At 41.2% G+C, this 24924-nt stretch overlaps 1 protein-coding gene across 3 annotated transcripts in view; it reads left to right on the top strand.

Moving 5' to 3' along the window:
• FAM160B1 (family with sequence similarity 160 member B1) overlaps positions 1-24924 on the top strand; it is a 104853-nt gene that overhangs the window by 11786 nt on the left and 68143 nt on the right. For all 3 annotated transcript variants that reach the window (XR_004646656.1, XR_004646657.1, XM_034777704.1), the window contains exons 3-14: positions 1651-1820; positions 5203-5307; positions 5667-5789; positions 9102-9374; positions 10220-10416; positions 11663-11777; positions 11889-11965; positions 12069-12261; positions 14051-14220; positions 15148-15291; positions 17435-17525; positions 19103-19246. Coding sequence is in view for 1 of the 3 variants with exons in the window: in XM_034777704.1 (XP_034633595.1) it covers positions 1651-1820; positions 5203-5307; positions 5667-5789; positions 9102-9374; positions 10220-10416; positions 11663-11777; positions 11889-11965; positions 12069-12261; positions 14051-14220; positions 15148-15291; positions 17435-17525; positions 19103-19246 (1802 nt within the window). In the remaining 2 variants the exon portion in view is untranslated. The remainder of the gene's footprint in view (positions 1-1650; positions 1821-5202; positions 5308-5666; positions 5790-9101; positions 9375-10219; positions 10417-11662; positions 11778-11888; positions 11966-12068; positions 12262-14050; positions 14221-15147; positions 15292-17434; positions 17526-19102; positions 19247-24924) is intronic.

The following is a 24924-nucleotide window of genomic DNA, read 5'->3' as shown; positions in this document are numbered from 1 at the left end:
TCTGCTCTTCTTCATTTAATTTAAAAGCTGGCTGTTCAGTTGAATTATGGCTGTATTTGCTTAATGTAAATCACATTTCCACCATTCCAACAAATACATAAATAATTGTCCTCCTAATCACTTGTTCTAGTCTGTTGTCTTTAAAAACAAATATCACCATGCCCTATGTACTCTTATCCCTGCATACCTATTAGAGTGGCTATTGAATGTTGTGTTCACATCCTTAGGACTTCTGATTTCTTGTTTAAATCAATATGTACTCTTAAGAGCTGAAATTAGAGACTGCCGGCCTTGGACATGCTTTGTAGTGCTTCCTAGGATGAAACTGATGAGATGATATGTGGAAACTGACATATAAGCATGTGTGGTGCAAAATAAAAATAAATTCAGCTTTGGCTTCTGTACTAAATATTTATTTGCAGAAAACCCAAGCTTCCATTCTTGCTGCTACCTCTCCCTCACCACCACCTTCCCCCAAATGAAAATCTGCAAAAAGATCTTGAAAACTATGCGTTTGGATATGCTACCTTTGAAATCAATGGAAATTTTACCTTTTGACTTCAGTGGGAGCAGGGATTAGATCTTAGAAGCCTCACTTCAACAAGTCAGTCTAAGCTAACTGGTGACAGAGAGAGAACTGAAATTGCTCTGAGGTGGCAATTCTCTTCTGTGACCTTGTTTCCTTTTGCATTCAAATGGCCATTATTTTTAGGGTATTGCATAAGAAGTAATGACTAATTCCACACTGGGTTAGTTGTCCAATTAAAATATGGCACAATAAAAAATTGTTTCTAAATTCCTAGAAACACACCAGTGCCATACAACACCTTGGGTTAATGCCTGTTCTCAGTTACACTGGTGCAAATTCAAAGTAACTTCATGGCCTTCAGTGTAACTGAGATCAAAATCTGGCTCTTTTCCTTTATAGAGATCTATGAGCTGAATTGTACTCTGAAATTTGAATAAAACAATACACAGTCTTAACAAAGAGGATGTAATAGTCATACTTAAGAATTTTTTTTAAAATTGAATTGAGCCTGAAGTTTGGATATAAATGATTTGTGAGATTAAAAAAAAATAGGCTTCTCTTTCTTTCTCACTCTTGAAGGAATTGATCAAGTGGAAATGAAATAGATTCTAGATGCTGTCCACAGATTCCAGTCTTGGATTGTTTTTGGGCCATCTGACTAGTATAGTGTCAGAAATTTAGTATTCCACACTTTTATTTTTCACATTAAGGTAAAACTTCTCCATAATGTGTCTAGTAGTCCACATTTTCAAAAGTGACCAGTAATTCTTTGTATCTATTTTGAGATACCTTAAAGAGACATGATTTTCAGAGGCATGTGCTCAACCCTCTGGAAAAATCAGGTCCCTTTAAGGTGTCTTAGGTTAAGCATCCAAAATTTCTGTTTCCCTTCTGAAAATTTGGGCCAGCATATTTATGTAGATGTGAAAAATCCAGTTAATACTCTGTTTACAGTTCACTGACTATGTTGTAACAATTTTTTCAGAGGGATCTTTTAATAGTTATTCTGAATAATAAACATAATGGCCACGTTTTAAACCAAAGATTTATAATTGAACTCAAAGGAAAATGAAAATTGTGTTTTTTATTTTTATCATTTTAACTGAATATTTTTTATTTAGATGACAAAGCTCCTGTGACTGATACCAACATTCCTTCTCACCTGGAGCAGATGTTGGATATTCTAGTTCAAGAAGAAAATGAGAGGGAATCGGGAGAGACAGGGCCTTGCATGGAATATTTGCTTCATCACAAGATCTTGGAGACATTGTACACACTAGGGAAAGCTGATGTAAGTACATCTCAGGCGGTGGGCAAGAGCCTTATCCTTTGAGGTACTTAGGACCTTCAACTGACATAATTCTAATGGGATTGAGGATGGTCAGCACCTGGCAGGATAGGACCCGTTAGTTCTATGACATCTAGCTGCTGATCATTTGTTTCACACTATCCAAGAATGTTGCTGGAGTTCCAAAGTAACATGAGCAAATGAGTGGTCATTCAAGTCGGCCAAAGTGAAATAGTATGGTCCGTTGGTTAGAGCACAGGATCTGGGAGTTGGGAAGCCTGGGCTCTGCTGTTGACTGTGTGACCTTGAGCAAGAAGGCACTTTGGCTCTCTCCCTGAGTTTTCCCACCTGTATATGGGGATAATAATACTCACTTTCCTTTGTACAGCATTTTGAGATCCTTGGGTGACAGATGTTTTATTAAGTTTTGTTTGTTTTTCTGAAAACAGTTGTGCAGATTACAGAAGCATGCTGTCCCTGATTTAGTGCTCTGAGCTGCAACAAAAATTCAAATTACCCTCCACAAACAGTCTCTCAGGCACTGTGCTCTTTAGATAACTTAATAAAGCAGAATGGTTGAGATTCCATACGGCAGTGGTTCTCAAAGCCGGTCCGCCGCTTATTCAGGGAAAGCCCCTGGTGGGCCAGGCTGGTTTGTTTACCTGCCGCGTCCGCAGGTTCAGCCGATCGCAGCTCCCGCTGGCCGCGGTTTGCCACTCCAGGCCAATGGGGGCTGCGGGAAGCAGCGCGGGCTGAGGGATGTGCTGGCCACTGCTTCCTGCCGCCCCCATTGGCCTGGAGTGGTGAACCGCGGTCAGTGGGAGCCGCGATCCGCCAAACTTGCGGACGTGGCAGGTAAACAAACCGGCCCGGCCCGCCAGGGGCTTTCCCTGAACAAGCGGCGGACCGGCTTTGAGAACCACTGCCATATGGCATCTCAAGTCCTCTTTGCTCTGCTCCGGTGGTGCAAAGGGAATTTAAAACTGCCTTAAGGCACCAGCTCAGGATTTCCCAAACTGTATTCCCACCTCTGCGGTCTCCTCCCCGGCACAGGGCGTGGGACCAGAGCGCAAGGGGCTCTAGCAGTCCTGGCTGGTGGAACAGCCCTTTGGGAATGTAGCATGAGATAAACCAGCCCCGAGTCTACTCTAATTTGTGCCGGGCTAGTTTTACGGCTGACAGCCTCCACAACTGGGAGGGTGTGGGGGGACCGAAAGGTGTGTAAAGTCACCTGTGCCCTATGCCCCATTCTGAGTTATGCTATACTGCAATTGGCAGCTTGGCCCTATATATTAAAAAGCCTTTTCAACTTCCTAAAGTTCTGAATAGCATGGGACCAAATTTTTTTTTTAACTGTAGAGAACTGAATGGCTCAGGACTAGCAGTTAGATGGGGATAGTTAGCACATAATTAGTACTTTATGCAAAAGATGAAACTGTACAAATATTAATTAAACTAGTCACCTTAGAGCCTTTCACATTTATATCCCTGGTACAAATCTAGCCCAGGTCAGTAGTGACCAGTTGGTGTTAAATTTTCATGGCTATTCTGTGACTGGTGTGAAGTGTGTTTTGGGATCTCAGTCCATTTCCCAGTAACAGGAAATGTCCTCAAAAACTCCCACCGTCACTGCTGGTGCCCTTCTTGGCATCCTTATCTACTGAAAGGCCAAGGATTGGCTGGACCATGGAGACTCAATTACTCTTTCATCCCTCATGGTAGTACTTTCATGTTATGGTGAAAGTCCATCAGTTGGGCAGTGTAAGAGAACTTTCACTCCTGCTGCCCGTTCTGAGGATAAACAGAACACTTCATTCTCCAGGGCTGTCAGTCTTGCACCTTTCACACATTCGCTTGATGTTTCTTGTCTTGTCTGGTTACGTTTCTCTGAGCCTGGGGGACAGCAATCTCTTCCTTCTGGGACCACCTTTCTCCCAATATTCCTATCATTGTGGCAGCTGTCTTGCAGCCTGGTTACTGAGGTGCCATAATACATAATATGGCTGGGGTATTTCATTAGCAATTTATTTATTAGAAACATAGTTCGTTTGATACAACCACAAATTCTGTGAGAAAAACATGATGCATTTGAGCTGTGTGAAATGCAAAACGGGCAAAGTGCTTCTAAGAGTCAAGGGAAGTCATTACATTTACAATAATATGTCTGCCGAAGTGATTCATGGACAGCATGTCATTTATACTTTACCATTTGTGAATTACCATTCATGCTTTACCATGTGGGGACTAGTTGACCTTTTGAGGTCTCTTCCAGCCCCTACAATTCTGTGATTCAGTACACCTGAAATAAATACGTGGTTCAGTGTGTGCAGGGTGTTGCAGTTAGGGAATACTCTCACTTTGTTCTGATTACGGGTACGTCTACACAGCAGCTGGGAGGAGTAATTCCCAGCTTGGGTAGACATACACATGCTAGCTCTGTTTGAGCTAGCACCTACAAATAACAGTGTGGCCAGGGCAGCTCAGAGTAGCCATCTGAATACAATCCCACCTGACCTCCTGTGTACGTACTGGGGCGGCTAATCTAAGCTCCGGGGCCACACTGCTGTTTTTAGGCGCTAGCTTGAGTAAAGCTAGTGCATATATGTCTAAACCCAAGCTGCAAATCACACCTCCCAGCTGCTATGTAGACATACCCTTAGGCTTGTTACATTATTCTACCATCACCGTATGTCTCCACTAGACTTTTTGAACTCAAGCTAATTGATTGTCCGCTAACTAACTAAGCATGTTTGGACATGCTACTCTGAATACACCTCAAATAGTAGTGATTTACTTTAGGCTGAGCCCTTGGGTAGATTACAAGCATTTTTGTCATGGAACAAACATTTGTGGAGTGTCCAGATTAGCATGTACAAGAGTGCTAGGTAGTTCAAGTTAACTGGCAGGCAGTTAACTCAGATTTAAAAATACCCTCTAATGTAGACAAACCCTTAGTGGGGTGTTTAAGTGTGACAGTTTTACTTGCGGTAGAGCTGTACCTAAGTTGTTGATTATGAAGTTGGGTTTCTGTAGTGACATAAACTTTCCCACAACCCACTCTCTGTGTTCTGTTATATAACTGAGTTGGCTAGGCATATGCTCTGGGATGTTAAAAGTATCAAATTTTATGAAAATAAATACAATTTAAAGCATGCATTCAATTAATAAATTTAAAGAGTGTGGGTTTTTTATAAAAAAAAAAAGTATAGTTAGCAAGACCTAATATTTTCAGTTGTTTTGGATCAACTATTTAAATTGATCTGTTTGTTTATGATAAAGCTGTTCAAAAGGATGTTAATCTTATTTCAATTTAATCTCAGATGTTTTGGCTGATCATTTTGTATGTTGTTTATTTAATCTTTGTTATATTTCTGTTGTGGTCTAGTGTCCTCCAGGAATGAAACAGCAAGTTTTGACTTTCTATACCAAACTTCTAGGAAGAATACGACAACCTCTTCTCCCACATATAAATGTATATAAACCAGTGCAGGTACGGTTCAAGTTTTAAACAAACCTTTATTTATATATGACTGGCTTTTTGGATGTCAAATGTAATGGTTTCTCTCTTGTGTGGGGTTTCTGTTTGGGGTTTTTTGTTTTGTTTTTGATCCCCCAGTGCAATAAAAAATTACCGATTGGGACCTTTGAGTGTTACTGCAGTGCAACTAGTAAATAGTAATATCTTGTTTACACCGGTGTAAATCTGGAGTAACTGTTAAAGTCAGTGTATCTTATGTCATCAGAGAACCGCTTTGAAAAGAGAATTCAGCCTAGAGTGCCTGCCAATAAGCTATTGGGTTTCTTCCACTTTTAATTGTCTACTTTTCTTTTTTTTTCCCCCACCCACAGAAATTAATCAGACTTTGTGGTGAAGTTCTAACCGCACCAACAGAAAATGAAGAAATTCAGTTTCTCTGCATAGTATGTGCAAAGCTGAAACAGGATCCATACCTGGTCAACTTCTTTCTTGAGGTATGTTTACAAGTACATTTCAAAACTGGTATATTACAGCCAAAAACTTCCTGAGAAATGGTGGGAGCAGATTGGTGCTGCACTGGCTGCTTTCAATTAACTGAATGTCATTTTCTTTAAAGTATTTAAGGCTGTACCATCAGTTTATAAAATTACATTATATTTTCAGTATTCCCTGTCCCTTTGGTTACTGCAACCTAACAAAGTGTGAAGTCACTTAATGATAAGGTGAAGTTGCACCCCTCTCAGCAACATTTGACCCCCCCAGTGTTTATCTATGTCATGAAAATATACCAATGTATTTTTATATTGCCTACTCTCTATTGGGTTTTTTGCTCAGGTGGTCACTCAGAGGAGAGCTTTACTAGAAAGCATTGAATATGTATTTTATGTAACCTTTCTATTACGTGATTCAGGATCCCGTCCTGCACTCTTGCAGGAGGCAGGTAAGCAGCTAGACTGCAGAATTGCATGACTAGACACAGGCAAACTTAAATATACACAGAAACTCTGAATACATGTGTTCTGATGTACAGAGGCTGACATTACCTGCACCTATCAGAAATAACTGAGTTTGAACCTAGCACATCACTCTAAGGGTTCACCTGTGGAATTCAAGCCTTCTCATACAGGGGTTATTGTTCTTGATACAGGCACTTCCCATTTATAGACAACAAGAAATAGACTCTAGGAGGTTCGGTAATTTTAGTTTTAAGGATAATGTACATTAACATACTGATTGCTTTGCATCCTTAGGCCTTTCGCAGTGTAGAAAAAAAGACCTACTTGTAGAAAAGACCATTTTGTGTTCTTTGAAACCATAATCTTTCCAACATACCCCAAAATCATACTTCTGTTGTACCATGGAGTAGAATATAAATTGTGTTCCCTGGGTTACTTCCCCTCGGACTTCAGTATATTAGTGCACAGTAGCAATGTAGAACAGTGTCTCCACAAAGAATGCACATCAGCTAGGCAAGTGTTCAGAGAATTTTTGTAGTTTGCTGTCTGACTGTCGTGTATTTATTCCCTCCTGGTTGGTATGTACTAAAAGCTGGTAACCCAACTGGTGACTCTTTTAAATGTTGAATGTTTGTGCAGTATTTGAAATAACTGTGGCCTTATCATAGATGTCATAGGATTTATAGTCTTATATTGTGACCACTTGAAAAATTGGTTTTAAGATGAAGTCTAGTGTAGGAGTCTAATACAACATTTACTCATCTATGTCTGTGCCAGAAAAACAGAGAATCCTTACCCCGCAACCAATCTCTCACTCGGTCTTGTAGAACACTAATGTAAATATATCTTTTATTTGCACAAAACAGATTTATTGGAAAGAAGTCTGGGTCACATTCTTTCAAGGTAACAAAGCAGATGTAGAAGGAATGGTAGATACGCTGAAGGGTAGGAATAGGATACAGAGGGACCTAGACAAATTAGAGGATTGGGCTAAAAGAAATCTGATGAGGTTCAACAAGGACAAGTGCAGAGTCCTGCACTTAGGATGGAAGAATCCCATGCACTGCTACAGACTAGGGACCGAGTGGCTAGGCAGTAATTCTGCAGAAAAGGACCTAGGGCTTACAGTGGACAAGAAGCTGGATATGAGTCAACAGTGTGCCCTTGTTGCCAAGAAGGCTAACAGCATTTTAGGCTGCATAAGTAGGAGCATTGCCAGCAGATCGAGAGACGTGATCATTCCCCTCTATTCGACATTGGTGAGGCCACATCTGGAGTACTGTGTCCAGTTTTGGGCCCCACACTACAAGAAGGATGTGGAAAAATTGGAAAGAGTCCAGCGGAGGGCAACAAAAATGATTAGGGGTCTGGAGCACATGACTTATGAGGAAAGGCTGAGGGAACTGGGATTGTTTAGTCTCCAGAAGAGAAGGATGAGGGGGGATTTGATAGCTGCTTTCAACTACTTGAGGCGGGGTTCCAAAGAGGGTGGAGCTCGGCTGTTCTCAAAGTGGTGGCAGATGACAGAACTAGGAGCAATGGTCTCAAGTTGCAGTGGGGGAGGTCTAGGTTAGATATTAGGAAACACTATTTCACTAGGAGGGTGGTGAAGCACTGGAATGCGTTACCTAGGGAGGTGGTGGAATCTCCTTCCTTGGAGGTTTTTAAGGTCAGGCTTGACAAAGCCCTGGCTGGGATGCTTTAGTTGGGGATTGGTCCTGCTCTGAGCAGGGGGTTGGACTAGATGACCTCCTGAGGTCCCTTCCAACCCTGATATTCTATGATGATTCTATGTCCTACAACTCTCAAGAAAGTTTTGTATGAGTACTAGGTGTCCAGTGATAACTTGGCACCCACTCCTTCCTGTCTATGAAATGTACTAGATTTTTAAAAAAAAATCCAAACAGAAAAAATATATCACTTGAGAGTAGCGCACAAGTCTTAGAGAGGCCTTTTTTCACTTTGAAAGCAAAATCTCTAGAAGTGAAGAATCAATTTCATTTTATGATTGGATTCAGAAATGGTATTTCCATAGTCACAGAAATAAAATGTATTGAGGTCTTGACCTAAAAAGCCATGAGCTAGTGTCAAAAGGTACCTGATAAAGTAAATATGAAATTCATATTGGAGATTGGACAAATCAGATAGTATCCATTTCAGTTGTTTGATATAAAGAACAAGGCCATCTGTTTTCATTTGTCTTGGACAAACTAGTACAGAAGCAGCCTTAAAACGGATTGGTATAGAGTTCGGGAAAATTTTGATGAAGTACAAAATGTGTTAAATTTAAATATTAAGATGGTTCTGCACCCATAATATAGTACAAGACTAATACGTCCAACCTTGTAAAGAGCTACAGTAGAACCTCAGAGTTACGAACCCCAGAGTTACAAACTGATTGCTCAACCACACAACTCATTTGGAACTGGAAGTATGCAATCAGGCAGCAGCAGAGACAAAAAGAAAAAAACCCAAATAAAGTACAGCACTATGTTAAATGCAAAGTACTAAAACAATAAAGGGAAAGACTGAAAACAAAAAATTTGATGATGTAAGGAAACTGCTCCTGTGCTTGTTTCATTTAAATTAAGATGGATCAAAGCAGCATTTTCTTTTGAATAGTAAAGTTTCAAAGCTGTAAACTTTTGAAAGAACAATTGTAAAGTTTTGTTCAGAGTCATGAACATTTCAGAATTATGAACAGGGTCCATTCCCAAGGTGTTCGTAACTCTGAGGTTCTACTGTACTTGATGTGTGTGTTACATAAACCTTTATTTTAGTAAATTTCCGCTTTAGGTCATACAGCATTTTGATCAGTATAATCTCCTGTCCTAATGTAATGCTTTTCAGAACAAGTTAAAAGTATTGGCTTCCAAAGGATCAGCAAGTGTAATCACAGAAGACATGCTAAAAGGCCAAGATTCGTTGATGACAGACACAGGACAGTCCATTCAACCTGAAGAAATATCTAATGCTGCTGGAGTGGAGCACATAGAGAAGGAAGATGATCTATCCAGGAGTCTAGATGAACTAAATGTCACTTCATCACCTGAGGCCTCAGCTGTTCGTCTAAACCAAGACTATAATTTAGTGAATTCTTTGCTAAATCTCACAAAAAGCCCAGTGAGTCATTTTCAATTCTACTCAATGTGCTAAAATGAGTAAAGTGTTTTGGATGTTGCTGGAAGGAAGTCATTTACAATAGATATGTGTGTGTGTATATATATATATAATTTAATTCTTAAGAAATCAGGTAGCTTTTTTGGTAGACCATTTCTTGTGCAAATTTCCAGGTGAAAACAAAACAAAAAAATTCTAGAAAGTGAATTGACCGCAATCTGATATTCATTGGGATCAAATAGTTTAAGGATGTTGTATGCTTCCAAAGCAAGTTGAGTGGGTTAATTATAGCACAAAGGAATATGTAACATGGAAGAAAGGGCTAGTTTATATAGCATCAATTAAATCAAAGTAATAAACCAAACATACTTTTTGTAAAAGCTTCAGTAGACCTGATTCTGTCTGTGAACTTGATTTCTTGTCAAAACAACCACTATGGGTCTGATTCAAGTCCCGCTGAATTCAAAGGGATCATTTAGAATTAACTTCAAGGGGAACTGGATAAGTAAGGCCGTGTTTACTGTAATAGTGTCGAGAGCAAAAAACTTTACATACCCCATAGTTGTAAAGTGATGTTTTACATTTGATTAGGTCCAAGCCAGTGTATACTCCTTAGCACTGGTTATATAAACTTGAGTGTTATGCTTACCATGTCAATAACCCTCTTCAAAAGAAAGATTCTAAAACAAATTTATTAGAAATAACTGTTCTAATTTCTGAACACGGAACATCAAGAAATCCATTCAGTCCCTTTTTGATTCTGTTTTGAAGAGCCTTTGGTTTCTGGTGTTTGATTTCAAGTGAACATCATTCCTGATTTATTTAACTCTTCCATGTCTATTTGACAGGATGGTCGAGTAGCAGTAAAGGCATGTGAAGGCCTCATGCTCTTAGTAAGTTTGCCAGAGCCAGCAGCAGCCAAGTGCTTGACTCAGAGCACTTGCTTATGTGAATTGCTGACGGACAGGCTCACCACACTCTACAAAGCCCTGCCTCCATCCGTGGATCCATTAGATATTGAATCGGTTGAGGCAATTAACTGGGGGTAAGAATATTGTTTCTCTTTTTAATATTTTAGATAACTTTGTACCACATACTGAAACTAAATTGCTGCCATTAGCTAAGACCTCTAGAACAGATAAGGCACATGCAAGCAGTTTCATTAACAGAATCCAGATACAATATAGTTGTACTCTTAAGACCTGAGACATACATTGCACTGATTATTGAGTTACGGGCAGATTCAACTGCCAGTCCATGCACAGTCTATCATTTGAGAGCAGCTCTCCCATTGAATTAGATTAGAGATCCGTCTGTGGTATAACTGCAGAATCAGGCCTTGGATTATTTTCCTGTTTGAATGTCAAGGACATAGGAAATTAGTATACAGACTTTTTGGTGTGTACAGTGAGCACACGGATCCAAGAGAAGCAGGAAGTATCTGTTTGATGAAGGACTGTTGTAACATTTTGATAATAAAAGTCAAGAGGGCAAATACAATTATTGTATAACTCATCAGCATGGGGCAAAAGATAGTAAGCCTGCTGTCCTAACTACTTGTATGTTAGACTCTAAAAATTCACTTCCCTGCACCCTGCCCCACCGTACTCTGTCTTGGTCCCAGTACTTGATCATGGTCTGTAAGTTTCTACACAGGGATGATATATCTGATTTGAAAAAGTTCTTTAGCAGCCAAAAGTGATATAGGATCCAGTGGCTGGAAATAGAAGTAACTAAAAATCAAATTGAAAATAAGATGCGATTTTTTTAATAGGGTAGTTCACTGTTAGAACAGTGTACCGAGAGATGTGGTGAATCCATCATCCCTTGGAGACTTCAGATTGAGATATGCTCTAGTTCAGTCCCAAACTATGGAGTGGGCGTGGTAGTGTTCACTTATGTAGTAGGGAAGAATAATCCCTCTACCTAAGGAATTACAAGGTCAATTTCTATGGCCTCTGCTACGTGGCAGGTGAGATTAGGTGACCCTTCTGATTTAAAACCCTGTTAAAACATTCTAGATCCATCCATGCAGAATTCTTCTGCTGGCCATACCGAGTATACTTTAGCATGCCATTGAAATCAATAGACTAGTAATGGTAGCACTGCAGGATTTGTGGAAGACCAGCAGGAAAACTATTGATATTCCTTCTTTTCTCTCTAAATGCACTCCTGCTCCCATTAAAGCAGATGGAGAATGTTGCCATTGAATTCAGTGGGAGTAGTATTGGGACCAGTGTTCTTTAAAGGTATTTAAACTAGATGTATATATTTTCTCTTGTGTCCTCCAGTTTGGATTCATACAGCCACAAAGAAGATGCATCTGCTTTTCCAGGGAAAAGAGCCTTGATTTCATTTCTCTCCTGGTTTGACTACTGTGATCAACTCATTAAAGAAGCACAAAAGGTTTGAAATGTTTGCCGGCATAAATATGAGTAATCCAAAACTAGTTTGGCAAATGTATTGTTTCACATCTCTTGAGTTTGTAAGGATAACATTTTGTGGCCTGTGTTTTAGACTACTGCTGTTGCTATGGCAAGATCTGTACGGGAACGATTTTTTGTTGGTGTCATGGAACCCCAGCTGATGCAAACGTGAGTGGTCTCTTCGCATGTGAAACAGTGGGATAGAAAACAAGTCAAGTTGATATTTTCAGTTGGAATCCAGTAGCTTTCTAACATTAAACTTCTTGTTCAGTTCAGAGATTGGGATCCTTACATCAACTGCACTGTTGCACCGTATTGTCCGTCAAGTCACTTCAGATGTGTTGCTGCAAGAAATGGTTGGCTTTATACTTGGAGGACACAGAGAGCCAGAAACCCTGACAGACATCAACAGACATCCACTGCGACACAGGTTAATCGAGCACTGTGATCATATTTCTGATGAGGTGAGAAATCGTCATGTCAGTGTGTCTAAAATGCTGTTCTGCTGTGAAAAGTGATTGCAAAAATGGCATTGTGAGGTCCCATGTTTATTGTGTGTCAGGCACTTCTAGCTGAGTTTTACAGGTAAAAAGATGGTGGGTGGGAGGATTCTAATTGCCAGCCCTACAGAACTTCCTCTGGGAGGTGAAACTCGGTGTTGTCTCTGACTAGCACATCAGATTCTCTGAGCCATATTCTGCCATCATTTGTACCTGTGTATGTCCATTTGGGATTGCTTGTATACGTGTTACTGAGGATAGATTCTGGCCCTGCATGGGGAGTTGAGTTTATAGTTCTACTGATGATGCATCATCCCCTCTCTCCCTTAGTTGTGCTGGTTCTGGAATGCGGTCAGATAAAAAGGAGTAAAAATGTATTCTTGTCACTAAAGTCAGCAGATAGGACCGAGACTATACACAGTGCAGACGTGCTGACTAAGAAGGTGCTGTCGTTCTTTTTACGCCCTGATCCTTAAGCTGTTCCATGCAGAGCTATTTTGAAATCACTTGACGGCAGCGAGGCTCCCCCTTGGAACAGCTTGATGAGTCAGCCTTTTCAGAATAGTGCCACACATCACAAATGCTTGTGTTTGTTAAAGTCCTGGCTTTGTGCTTTCTGTTTTACACTACCCCTTATGCTTAGAGCAGCCTCTCAATTTAAATACTCCAAGCCCCTGCCCTCTGCTTCAGAAAGTCCTCCCAAACCTGCCTGAGCTAAGAATCTGTGCCTTTATATGTCTATTTCACCTACCTACTTAAATGCAGCAGCCAATGCTTACAAACCAGGGCACCAAAAGTTAGGTGCTTAAATTTGTATTTAGGCATCTAAATGAATGAACTGAATATCAGACATACTGAACACCACTCAGATCCTACTGAAGTCAGTGGGAGGTACAGGTGCACAGTATTGCTGAAAATCAGGCCACTTTTATTTAGGTGTCTAACTTCAGGCATGCTGGTTTGAAATTTTCAGCCTATAATTCCAGCCATAAAATCCCCATGGCACTCTGTCAGTTCTGTATTGTATCCACTAGTGTTTTTAGGCCTTGATCCTGTATTTGGGTCTACACAGGTTCAGGGGCCTGCCCATGTTGGTCTGGTTGTAGAATTAAAGCCTTAGATTGTAAGTTCTTTGGGAAGGGTTACTGTTAGTTTGACACAGTTCTCCCCTTTTGCAGGGTTGTGTCTATCTGATGCTTTATAAAAGATAAAGGTTGTCATGGATAAATGTGTATATTCTTTCTGACTCTTGTGTGGTCTCTTCATCTACGTTAATAGATTACCCAATATGAAGATGATCCAGTCTTGATTGGGATATTTAGGTTTGGCTGTAATATGAAAGACTAATATGAACCATCTCCCATCATGCATTAACACAGCTACTCTTAGGCTTGGTCTACACTACCCGCCCCAATTCGAACTAAGGTACGCAACTTCAGCTACGTGAATAACGTAGCTGAAGTCGAAGTACCTTAGTTCGAACTTACCTTGGTCCACACGCGGCAGGCAGGCTCCCCCGTCGACTCCGCGGTACTCCTCTCGCGGAGCTGGAGTACCGCAGTCGACGGCAAGCACTTCCGGGTTCGACTTATCGCGTCCAGACTAGACGCGATAAGTCGAACCCAGAACTTCGATTTCCAGCCGTCGAACTAGCTGGTAAGTGTAGCCAAGGCCTTAGTAAGCTAAGAACAGTGGTTTAAGGAAACACTGCTTACATTTATTTGAATTCTTTATTGTTTTTTTTATGTTGCAGATCAGCATCATGACTTTAAGAATGTTTGAGCATCTTTTACAAAAACCTAATGAGCACATTCTTTACAACTTGGTTCTAAGAAATTTAGAAGAAAGAAACTACACAGAATATAAACCACCCTGTCAGGAAGATAAAGATGTGGTAGAGAATGGACAGATAGCAGGAGCAGTGTAAGTGTTTCTATTGTATAGATGAGGGACTTCACGATGGCTGGGTACACCTTTCACTTTTTATTTAAAATAAATAAATTAAAAAAAGCTTTAAGACCAGTTTTTCTTTCTTTATCTAGTTGAAATAAAATTGAACCCGGATGACATTTAGTTTTCATCATTTGCCCTCTGTGTTAACAGCATTGTAAAGATTAGTTGTTGCACAGTTTACTCCATGAACAGCTTATGTATGTGATTAGAACAGTGATAGATGATTGTAAAAGTGTCTTTCTTACATAATAACACGCACAGGTTCTGATTTAGCTATTTGCATAGGCTTAACTTTAAGCACACAGTCAATTCCATTGACTTCAGTGGGGTTGCTAACATACTTAAGGTTAGTCATATGCTTAAGTATCTTGCTGAATCAGGGCCACAGTATCTTTAAACTTCATAGTGTTTCATATGTAATCCTTACAAACACCCTTTTGTGCTTGGTATATAAGCATTATCCTCTTTTTACAGGTGGGACGAGGGGGCAGGAAATCGGGTCAAAGAGATTAAGATCCAGATCCTCAAAGGTATTTAGGCTCCTAACTTCCATTGAAATCAATGGAAATTAGAACTAAATACCTTTTGAGGATCTGGACCTAAGTGATTTGATATGCAGAGGTATTCAATGTCAGAGTCAGAACCAGAAGTTCCTGGCTCCAACTCAGACCACTAGACTATGCCTCTCTCTCTTTTTTTAAGTTAGTCATCAATTTATAAATGTTGATATTGCATAATAATAATTCAGTGAAGTGGTATGTAAATTGTGATAGTCTAGAATGTGTGCTGGCTGGTCAGAGAAGAAAAATAGAGAATGTGCTGTTGATTCAGAAGGCTTCCTGCCTTCCATAACATTCTGTGAATTATCTTGTGTCTCTGTCTAATGTAAACTTACAGAGACCTGGAAGAAGATCCATTGTTTGCTGATCTTTCTCCGGATAACACGTTGTCGAATCAAGAGTGGCTAAGTGCTTCTCCTCCCATCAGCCCAGAACATATAAAAAACGATGGGAAGACTGAAGTTCATAAAATTGTAAATAGGTGAGTTGAAAAAATAATTTTAAAAGCTGTTTTGTGTGTGTAATTTAAATCAGGGATGTAGTTAGCATAGTGCTGATGTTCTGTGTAACTTGGAGGAATGATGCACCAGAAATAAACTGTTTCATTCAGTAGGCTATTCTGTAACGGTTAGTGTTTATAGAAAGAAAAGAAAATAGTTCAACATCAACCGAAAGAGAACAGAAAATCTTTCCAGCCTGAGGTCCTTCCTAGGTCTTTGGTCTCTGGAGAGGGTTCAGAGAAGAACTGCAAGAATGATTAAAGGATTAGAAATCATGCCTATAGTGATAGATTTAAAGATCTCTATCTATGTCGCTTAACAAAGAAAAAGTTACGGGGTGACTTGACTTTATTTAATAATTGGCTCTTCAGCCTAGTAAACAAACAAATAACAAGATCCGATGGCTGGAAGTTGAAGCTAAACAAATTCAGACTGGAAATAAGATGTAAATGTATTACAATAAGGATTATTAACCATTGCAATAATTTACCGAGGTTGGTGGTGGATTCTTCGTGACTGCCAATTTTTAAATCAAAATTGCATTTTTAAAAAGATATGCAGTAGTTTAAAAAAAATTACTTTGGGGAAGATCTACGGCCTGTGTTATACAGGAGGCCAAACTAGATTATCACAATGGTCCCTTCTGGCCTTGGAATCTATGAATCTGGATGTAAAGCTATCCCTTCTCATTGATATTCATTCTGTTTGGCTTCATAGAATCATAGAATATTAGGGTTGGACTCAGGAGGTCATCTAGTCCAATCCCCTGCTTAAAGCAGGACCAACTCCCAACTAAATCATCTCTCAAGCAGCCTCTCTGACAGGGCTTGACCATAGTCTTGCCCTGAGGGAAGGGGAGGGAGAAGCTGAGCTAGAGTTAACCCATTGCTCACTGGGGACTATGTCACACCTCTGTCCCCGTAACATTGGGCTGTGCACACTGGACAGCAACGTGTCCAAGAGGACAGACTCTCTGATCTAAACTATTTAGCGATTGTAATTTTTTCAGTCATTAAGATGAAAATTGGAGTTAGATGGTATTTGGTGAGTTAATACATGTTAGCGAGGCAGCACTGGTATTTTGGTGCTGACCTACCTACATACCCAAAAATAATCAGTCATGTGAGAGGCAAGAAACAGACTGAGGCCAGTGGATATGGAATTGAATACTTGCTTTTTTCCCCCATATACTGTTGCATCCAGCTTATGGTGGACATGGTTTGGAGCGCAGACAAAAAACAATCTGCTAAACTGCCCATTTTTATTTCCATCAGTGGAATGGAAATTTTTGAGGTATTTGCAGTGCTTTGATGGAAGAATGAACTTTTTTTTCATACATAATAAGGTCCACATGGCAGATTTCAGACTCCGGTATTCCTCTCTCCCTCGGTATACAGAACTCCCATTGGTGGCAGTGGTAGTTCCATGCATGTAGGGAAAGCTGAACATTGGATACAAGATCTGTAAGCCACATTTTCCTCTAACTGTCCAGAAACTGGGTAGTGAGAGCCACCATTTCCTGTTTGTGCTACATTCATGATAATTCTGTGACCACCAAGGTAGTCGTTTTTGTATAACAATAAATGTCAGCAACAGGAACACGTTATTACAAATAATCATGTAAATTCTTAACTCTTCTTTCATCACAGCAAACTGACAAACTAATGATTTATTAACTAAAAAATATTAGCAATAACTTTTCATATGAAATCCCTTCTTTTATTTGATTCATTTGCCAACAGACTTTTCATCTAACTCTGCTTTGAGACGGATGTAGTCTGATCTTTAGCAAATGCTTGGAATTGGTTATGATTCTCCACTTCACTTTTGCCTCCCTGCTTTCAGAAGTCACTAGCCCTTCTATTGGCTTCTTCACATTCAGTGCGAGATATGCAAACTCTTATGCACCCAGTTCATTAGCACAGACAGTAGTTACATTGATAGACATGCTTCAGCACGTTTCATTGCCCTTCTTCCTCACACAATGTTACGGGTAGCCCCCTCTGTCAACTGGAAGAGATGGGTCATTATTGTATCTACCACTAATGTATTGATAATGAAGAAATACTGTCCTGCCATTGTAGGACTAGATTTATTTATTAATGTATTTTTGTTCCTTTTTAGCTTTCTCTGTCTAGTACCTGAAGAAGCCAAATCATCATACCATGTAGAGGGCACAGGTTATGATACCTATCTCAGAGATGCCCACAGACAAGTATGTCACACAACTATAGTCTTTTTCTTTCTAGTTTCTTCTTTTTTCCCCCTTCATTAGCCAATGCTCTGGGTTTTAAATTGCTTGTGAGAATTTATAAATGATTTGGGGACATGTACAGTTCTACTAAAAAATATCTGAAGATAAGCTAGTAATGGGAAAGGTGAAAATTCAATTGCCTTGGACTAATCAGGAATTTACCTTCAGAGGTTTTTAATTGAGTTCTGAATCCCCCTTACACAGCTCTAATGGGAATTATAGATGACTTTAAATGTATTAATATTCCTGTAACAAACCTGCACTACAGAGTCATTCATAAATTGCCTTTGCATTTATCTGCATTCTTCTCCAGTAGAGAACTGCCTGGAAGGATCTTTGGTAGAACTTAGTGGATGTTAAAATGCTGCAGAAGAGTTAAACAACCCAGTGCTTTAAAATAACCGTTCAGTGAGAGTAACGTGCAGCCTAAGGCATGCAGGTTTGACGTTGAGAATATTGGTGGAAAGGGAAAGCTTTAATGTTGTATATTTTGAAATAACAAACATAGATTTTATTTCTAAAAACGATCTAAAGTCTCCTTGGTCAGAGGACAATCAGTATTTGTTTGCAGCCTTCCTCATGAAGTCCTGTGACTCTCCTGTAATGGAACAAAATTGAGCATACAGGGTAAATGGGGGGTGGGGGTAGAGTAACTGGAACAAAAATACATGCACTGGTACTGTAAGGATTTCTTACTCTCTGAATTTTGATAAGCGCACATTCAAATAGAAAGCCTTGCTTTCTATGCTTCCTTTATGGTTTTAGCCACAGCATTTCCTGAAAAGAGGAAAATGTGCAGGAAAAAATAGCAGGAACAGTTGCCTAAAATTCTTATAGTGTTCTAATTTTGATGCAGGAAAGGGCATACTGTCTTCTCTTATTTCTTTCTTGCCTTGGGGAAAGGAGGATTCTGGGAGCCATTTGAAAGTAGGATTGGTTTCTGCCTCATATTCTCAATGATATGCATGGTTTCAAATTATTCCACCCACAAAAACATAACCCTCCATATTGGTGCAGTTACACACAAACAGCTGCTCTGTCTTCTTGCATCTGTGCTTGGAAGACCAGTGGAAGATGCACAAGTACCTATGCTGTGTGCACTGAAGAAGAATTCCTGGGTCTGATTCTTCCCTCCCTGGTTCCAGTTTAACCCCATTGACTTCAGTGGAGTTACTGATGCTTTAGGTTAGGCGAATCACACCCAGTGTGGGTAAGTTACTGTGACTGCCCAATTTGTGTCTCAAGCAAGTGGCTAGTTTAAGTCTCCATTCTCCCCTCTGTGTGCCTGTGTAAGTCCCCCATAATGTTGCACACATCAAGAGGAAAATAAAGTGCCTGAATGAAGGCTGATAATTTTTGTCATCGATGTTTTCAAAATGGGAATATTCTGAGAATCGGAGTTCTCAGATAGCTGCCATTCACACTTTCTCAAGTAATGTAGATTATTAAAAGGAAATGGTTTCCACAGAAGTTTGTAGCTTCTTGCTTTTTTCCCTCTTCAATTGTTTGAGTACATATTGCTGACTCTTTCTTCCTAGTTCCAGGATTATTGTGCAATCTGCTTACGATGGGAATGGCCGGGGTCTCCCAAATCTTTGGAAAAGTGCAATTTAGAAGCATTGTTTTTTGAAGGACATTTCTTGAAAATTCTGTTTGACAGAATGGGCAGGATTCTTGATCAGGTAACAAAACACATTGTATGACTTGTTTCTGATGCTTTCATCCCTGATAAATGACTGATCTCCATTACTGTGCAGTGTTCCCACCAAAATCTGTGTAGCTTGACTGCGCTAACTAGTAGCTGTAAAGTTGTTGGTTTTTACTAATATTGGCAATCTTGTCAACATGCTGAGGGAGCATTATCTATCTTATCCTGGCTTTAGGGCTCTCTAGATGACTACATACTGAAGTGATTGGCACTTTATCAATAGCAAGTGTAGATTACGACATTCTCACTTACGCTGAACACCATAATTATCTGTGTTAACTGCCTGTTTGTGTTCTAAATGGTTTCATGAATGATGCCCTACATTGAATGTCGTTTAAAGCTACAGATGATTCGTAGAGTAGAAATGTCACTACAGTATAAGGAGAGCAACATGATACATAGGATCTCCTCTTGTCAAATTAACAAAAGCACAAGTCCCTTTTGCATGTTTGTCCTTCCAGGAGGAGGTGGGGTGTTATGAAGGAGTAAAGGATAGGAGGAGAACTTTTTAACTATCTATAATATTCCTTTTTGTTTTATAACTACCGTATATACTTGTTCATAAGCCGAATTTTTTTAGTAAAAAAGGGAAGCACCAGAGAAGGGGGTCAGCTTATGAACGGGTACAGAGAGGGAGAGGTGGGACACAACCCCTCCCCTCAACAGAGGGAGCAAGGAGAGGCAGCACAGCCAGGAGAGCCAGAAGGGAAGAAGCGGGGCCAGAGTCTCTCCGCTTCTGGCCACGCTGCTCTCCCCCCCTCCAGCCTCCGAAGCAGCTGCAGCTCCAGGGCTGGAAGGCTGCAGCCATGCCGCTCGGCCCCACCCCCCAGACCAGGCTGTGGCCGTGCCGCTCGGCCCGCCGGAGCAGGCTGCCACCGTGCCGCCTGGCCCAGCCCGCTGGAACATGCTACGGCTGTGCCACCCGGTCTGGCCCGCCGGAGCAGGCTGCAGCCGCGCTGCCCAGCCTGCCGGAGCAGCTCCAGCCAGACCAGAGACATCCTCCCCTGGCCCTCCCCACATAAGGTGGGAAGGGATGGGATGGGGAGAGTGTGGGGGTCCCGGGCGAGGGGTGGGATCATGTAGGGGGTGGTCACAGGGGTTACTCCTCTGACTCAGCTTTTCCACCCCCCCCCCCCCCCCAATCCTGGCCCATAAGGGTAAGCAGCTGGCGCGCCGGGACACTTTGTTTACTTAGGTTTACCTCCATGCCTGCAGATGCTCGAGGTAAACAAACCATCTCCGCCCACCAGTGGATTATCCTGATGGCCCGGGAGCCAAAGTTTGCTGACCCCTGAATTATAGGGTCGGCTTATGAACGGGTTATAAAAAATTTCTATTTTTACTTATCCATCTTGGGGGGTCGACTTATAAACGAACCGGCTTATGATCGAGTATATAGGGTACATGGTCTTTGTGAGTATCAGTCTCATTTGTTCTATTTTGATTTTTCCAGCATTTATACATGGCTATACAGGTAGCCTGTAAATTCTTCAGTACATAGAGTATTTTACAGTCTAGATCTCCTATATTTTAATAAACTTTACTGTATAATATTGTTCTCAAAGCACGGTGCAACAAATTAAAAGCCAAACTGTATTACTATATCATCCGCAGTGTTTCCCCCAGGCTTTTTCAGGGTTGCAATAATTATTCTCCTCAGACCAATGGTGCAAGGAAATTTCTAGAGGGTACTTTTTCCAAGCCCCCAACAGATCACTTTAAAAATAGGTCTCTCCGCCATTTTGCTATGTACCAATGTTAAAAATGTAGTTATCAGGGGTGAACAAATTGGCTGTGTATTTGACAGGCTCTTCTTGCTGAAAAAACATGAGTCTAATACATGAGGTCCAGATTAGTATAGTGGAATTTACGGAATATAATTCTGGATAGAAGAGAAATCCTTTTTGGTTAACCCTATTTCACTTTTTCTATCTTAACACCCTTCCTCCACTACCAATCGCTCTTCCCCCCTACCTCCCCATATTCATCTCCTCTCCTTTCTGCCTTTTCCTCTCTTCTTTGTGGCTGCATCTTCACTAGAAAAAACAAGTTGTGTTGATCACTTGATATGCAGTAGCATATCACTGGCAATAATTAATTTGAGGTAAAATCCTAGTCAAAACTAGGCCATTTATAGTTTGCACACAAGTTAGTGGGTCGATTCATGTAAAAACTATAAGCGGTCTTGTCTTCACTAGGATTTTATCACGAGTTAGTTAACTCCAGTTAGCTGCCTCAAGTTAGGAACACACCTTTGTTTCCTAGTTAAGACATGGCCTGAAATCTAAATTATTCCCTCAGTAGTGCTATGTGGGATGCTTTACAGGAGGTGTTGCTGTAGATGCAATGAAACTGTTTACAGGCGAAGCATATGATATTAGAGACGCAAGGTGGGTGAGGTAATATCACAGATAATCTTCTAAGCATGTGATACTAGTCAGTTTCCCTCTGCAGCTAGCTCCAAGTGTAAAACTAGATGCTGCTGGTACTAGATCTCCTGTGAGAGTGTACCACTTTTGGTCAGGGGCAGAAGTAGAGAGATCAGGGATCATGGCAGAAGGGCAACAGTGCACAGCAGATCTGCCATGGGAGTGCTTTGAGAAAAATGCGGTGTGATAATTTGTAAAACCCAGGAGATTGAAAAATAACGCTGAAACCCTTTCATCGCTACACCACTCTATCTAGGGGTTGTGTCATTTTCAGTTCTATCTGCTCTATCCAGGCACAGCATGCCGAGGACATGTTTTCCGCCTTAACATTGGTTTTCCTTGTTTTGTTTTTTTTATAGCTCAGGTTAGATGCTTAATGCATTACTTAATACTGAATGTTTTCCATGTTAAATAAGACTGATATGAATGTCAAAGCAAGTAAACCTGTGTACATACATATCACGAGCGATTGAACTTTAATATTCCAGTCCTTTGACCTAGCTCACTGCACTTTGGGGGCTATGAGAAAATTTTACATTTTGAAGGAAACAGGGAAATGTTCCTCTAGCATGTGGATTTTGTATCTGTCCAACCTCTTTTATCTGGATTAAGTTAAAGAACATTGTGTGCACTCCCAGGGTCTTGCTTCTAGTAAATATGTATTCTGTGCATTATTAACTAAAGCAATGCTGGTTTTAAATAACAGATCTGAGAGTCATCTGCTTTTTGGAAAAGCTAATCTTATACATATGAAAATCTTGTCTCAGTGATGAGACATAAATTGTAGCGAATAAAGGGACCAGAATATACCCCTAAGGGATATCCGAGGAACAGATACCTACTATTAAAACAAAAATAGCATCTGTTATTGAAGCACAATGTCAATTTGATATAGTACCTGTCAGCATGGCACAATTTCTGAGTTAGTCAGGCAAGATGTCACGGTCTGTGGTGTTAAAAACAATACTTGACTCCAAAAGAATTAAAACAAACTGCCTCAGTCCGCCAGCAAGAGTGAATTGCTAAAGCTATTTCCTACCAAAAAGCCCACACTTAAAGCCAAATTGAAACTTGCCCTGGGGATAATTCATAGTGAAGTGCTAATGTAACCCAGAAAAATAAAATGTTGGTTCTATCAAGTCAGATGAAAGTGACAGATTTGATATGGTATATGGTTATTTAAAGGTCCACATCAAATGACAAGTTTAGCAAAACATTCAGTTCTGCTTACAGATTGTGTTAGTCTTCCTTTAGGCTTTGTTATCATAATAAATTAATTAATCCATAGCTTTTATATAGCACTCTTCATGAGTCGATATCAAATTGCTTTACAAAGGAGGTAAATATTGTTGCAGTTTCAGGAGTAACTGCACCTGAATACCCCCTCCATGGTCCATTCCAATAGCACCCTGGCAGGTCTCAGCACTCCAGCCGTCACCTGTCTCAGAACTCCAGCCATCACCTGTCTCTGGGCAGGGACCATGGTCCCATTCCCGTCTCACCCTGTTTTTTCAGGCTGCACAGTCCCTGCCTTATACTTTGATATCCCCAGCAAGTGGTTCTGCCTAATGGAGAGCACCTATGCATTGCTTTCTCTCCAAGGGCAATGAACAGTGTACCACACAGCTCTTTCTCAGCAGAGTGCATTTATTTTTAAGATACAAGCAATAAAAGTCCCTGCATGCTTACTAAAAGTTTACCAGTGGTCACCCCCCTGTTCCAGCAATGGGCTCTGGGAAGTGTCGGTCTCTCCAACCCTTCAGCAAGCGCTGGGATCCCCCAAGGTCCTGTGAGTTTGTTGAATCAAAAGGAAGACCACAAGTCAGTTCAAGATCATCATTTTCTATCAAAAGCCCTTTCGTTGTTTCCTAGTCTCTCAGAGTATTTCCAAGCTGCAGCTGGGACCGAGCCTCCCAGCCCAGGTAGACAGACTCGCACTAGCAAGGCTTGAGCTTGCACACTAAAAATAGCAATGTGGACATGGCACCTTGGGTAGCAGCTCAGGCTCTCAAGCCCACCTGACCCCCTAGACTTGCGAGTCCGAGCTCCAACTCAGACTGCCATGTCCACACTGCTGGTTTTAGTGCACTAGCTCAAACCCTGCTTGCACAAGTTTGCGTGGGTGTTCACTCCCAGATGCAGTGTAGACACACCTTGGAAAACCCAGCCTGAACCAGTATATGCAAACTACCCCAAGGGGTGCTGCTTTTTTGGAGTCAACAGTCCCAAGGGTAATTACCCCTTACTGGTTTTAGTTCCTGGAAGAGCTGTGGTAACTCTTCCCCAGGGAGTAGAACCATCTATAAATTTAATACAGTGGTCCCCAAAGTTACTGCATGGCATTGCAATATGTCACAAGTGTCATGATCTTCATTAACAGATGAGGCAGTTGTGGGACAGAGAGGTGAAGTGACTTGCCCAAGGTTTCCCAAGCAGGCCAGTGGCAGAGCCGGTAGTAGAACAGAATCCAGATCTCCGTCAGTCCCAGTCCAGTGGGTCTGTCCACTGGACCACTCTGCAGCCCCTTGTTAGTAATATACAGTATGTTTGCATGAAGCTAGGCTCTTTGTTTCTTAAAAGCTTATCTAGGCCTGTGTTTTCTTCCCTTCCTGCAGTTAGAAAGCTTTGTTTGCTGTAGAAATGGGTTAGATTGAGGGGCTTCTGGCAGGTATATCATAGAAACAGTTCTCCGGTAGGCCCATTTGTTCCTGACGCACTTAAAATTTCATTTCAAATATTACTGTATTTTCTGGCGTATAAGACTACTTTTTAACCCAGGAAAATCTTCTCAAAAGTCGGGGGTCGTCTTATACGCCGGGTGTCGTCTTATAGGGCGGGTGCTGAAACTTCCGAGCCGGACTGGAGAATCTGCGGTCGCCGCATATGGTGGGGGGAGCTCAAAAACGGCCGCGGCCGCATCCCCGCCCGATGACGAGGTGAGGGGGCGCCTCACCGGGAAGGTGTAAGTGAAGGGCGGAGCAAGCTGCAGGCGTCCGGGACGCCCGGGGTATGGAAAAAAGAGATAGAGCGGCGCTGTGCCCAGAAAAACACGCCTCTTTCACCCGTCTGGCCCGCCCTTGTATCCTATTACCGTACCTCCTTCTCTGCCTCTCAGATCTCGCTCCTGAGGACTGCAGTGAAGCGGCGCAGGCGCGCATGTGCGAGATCTGAGAGGCAGAGAAGGAGGTAATAGGATACAAGGGCGGGCCAGACGGGTGAAAGA

This window comes from Trachemys scripta, chromosome 7 (genome assembly GCF_013100865.1).
Source record: "Trachemys scripta elegans isolate TJP31775 chromosome 7, CAS_Tse_1.0, whole genome shotgun sequence".
Classification (NCBI taxonomy): Eukaryota; Metazoa; Chordata; order Testudines; family Emydidae; genus Trachemys; species Trachemys scripta.
The sequence above is the reverse complement of the archived record's forward strand: the minus strand, read 5'-3'. Positions and strand labels throughout refer to the sequence as shown.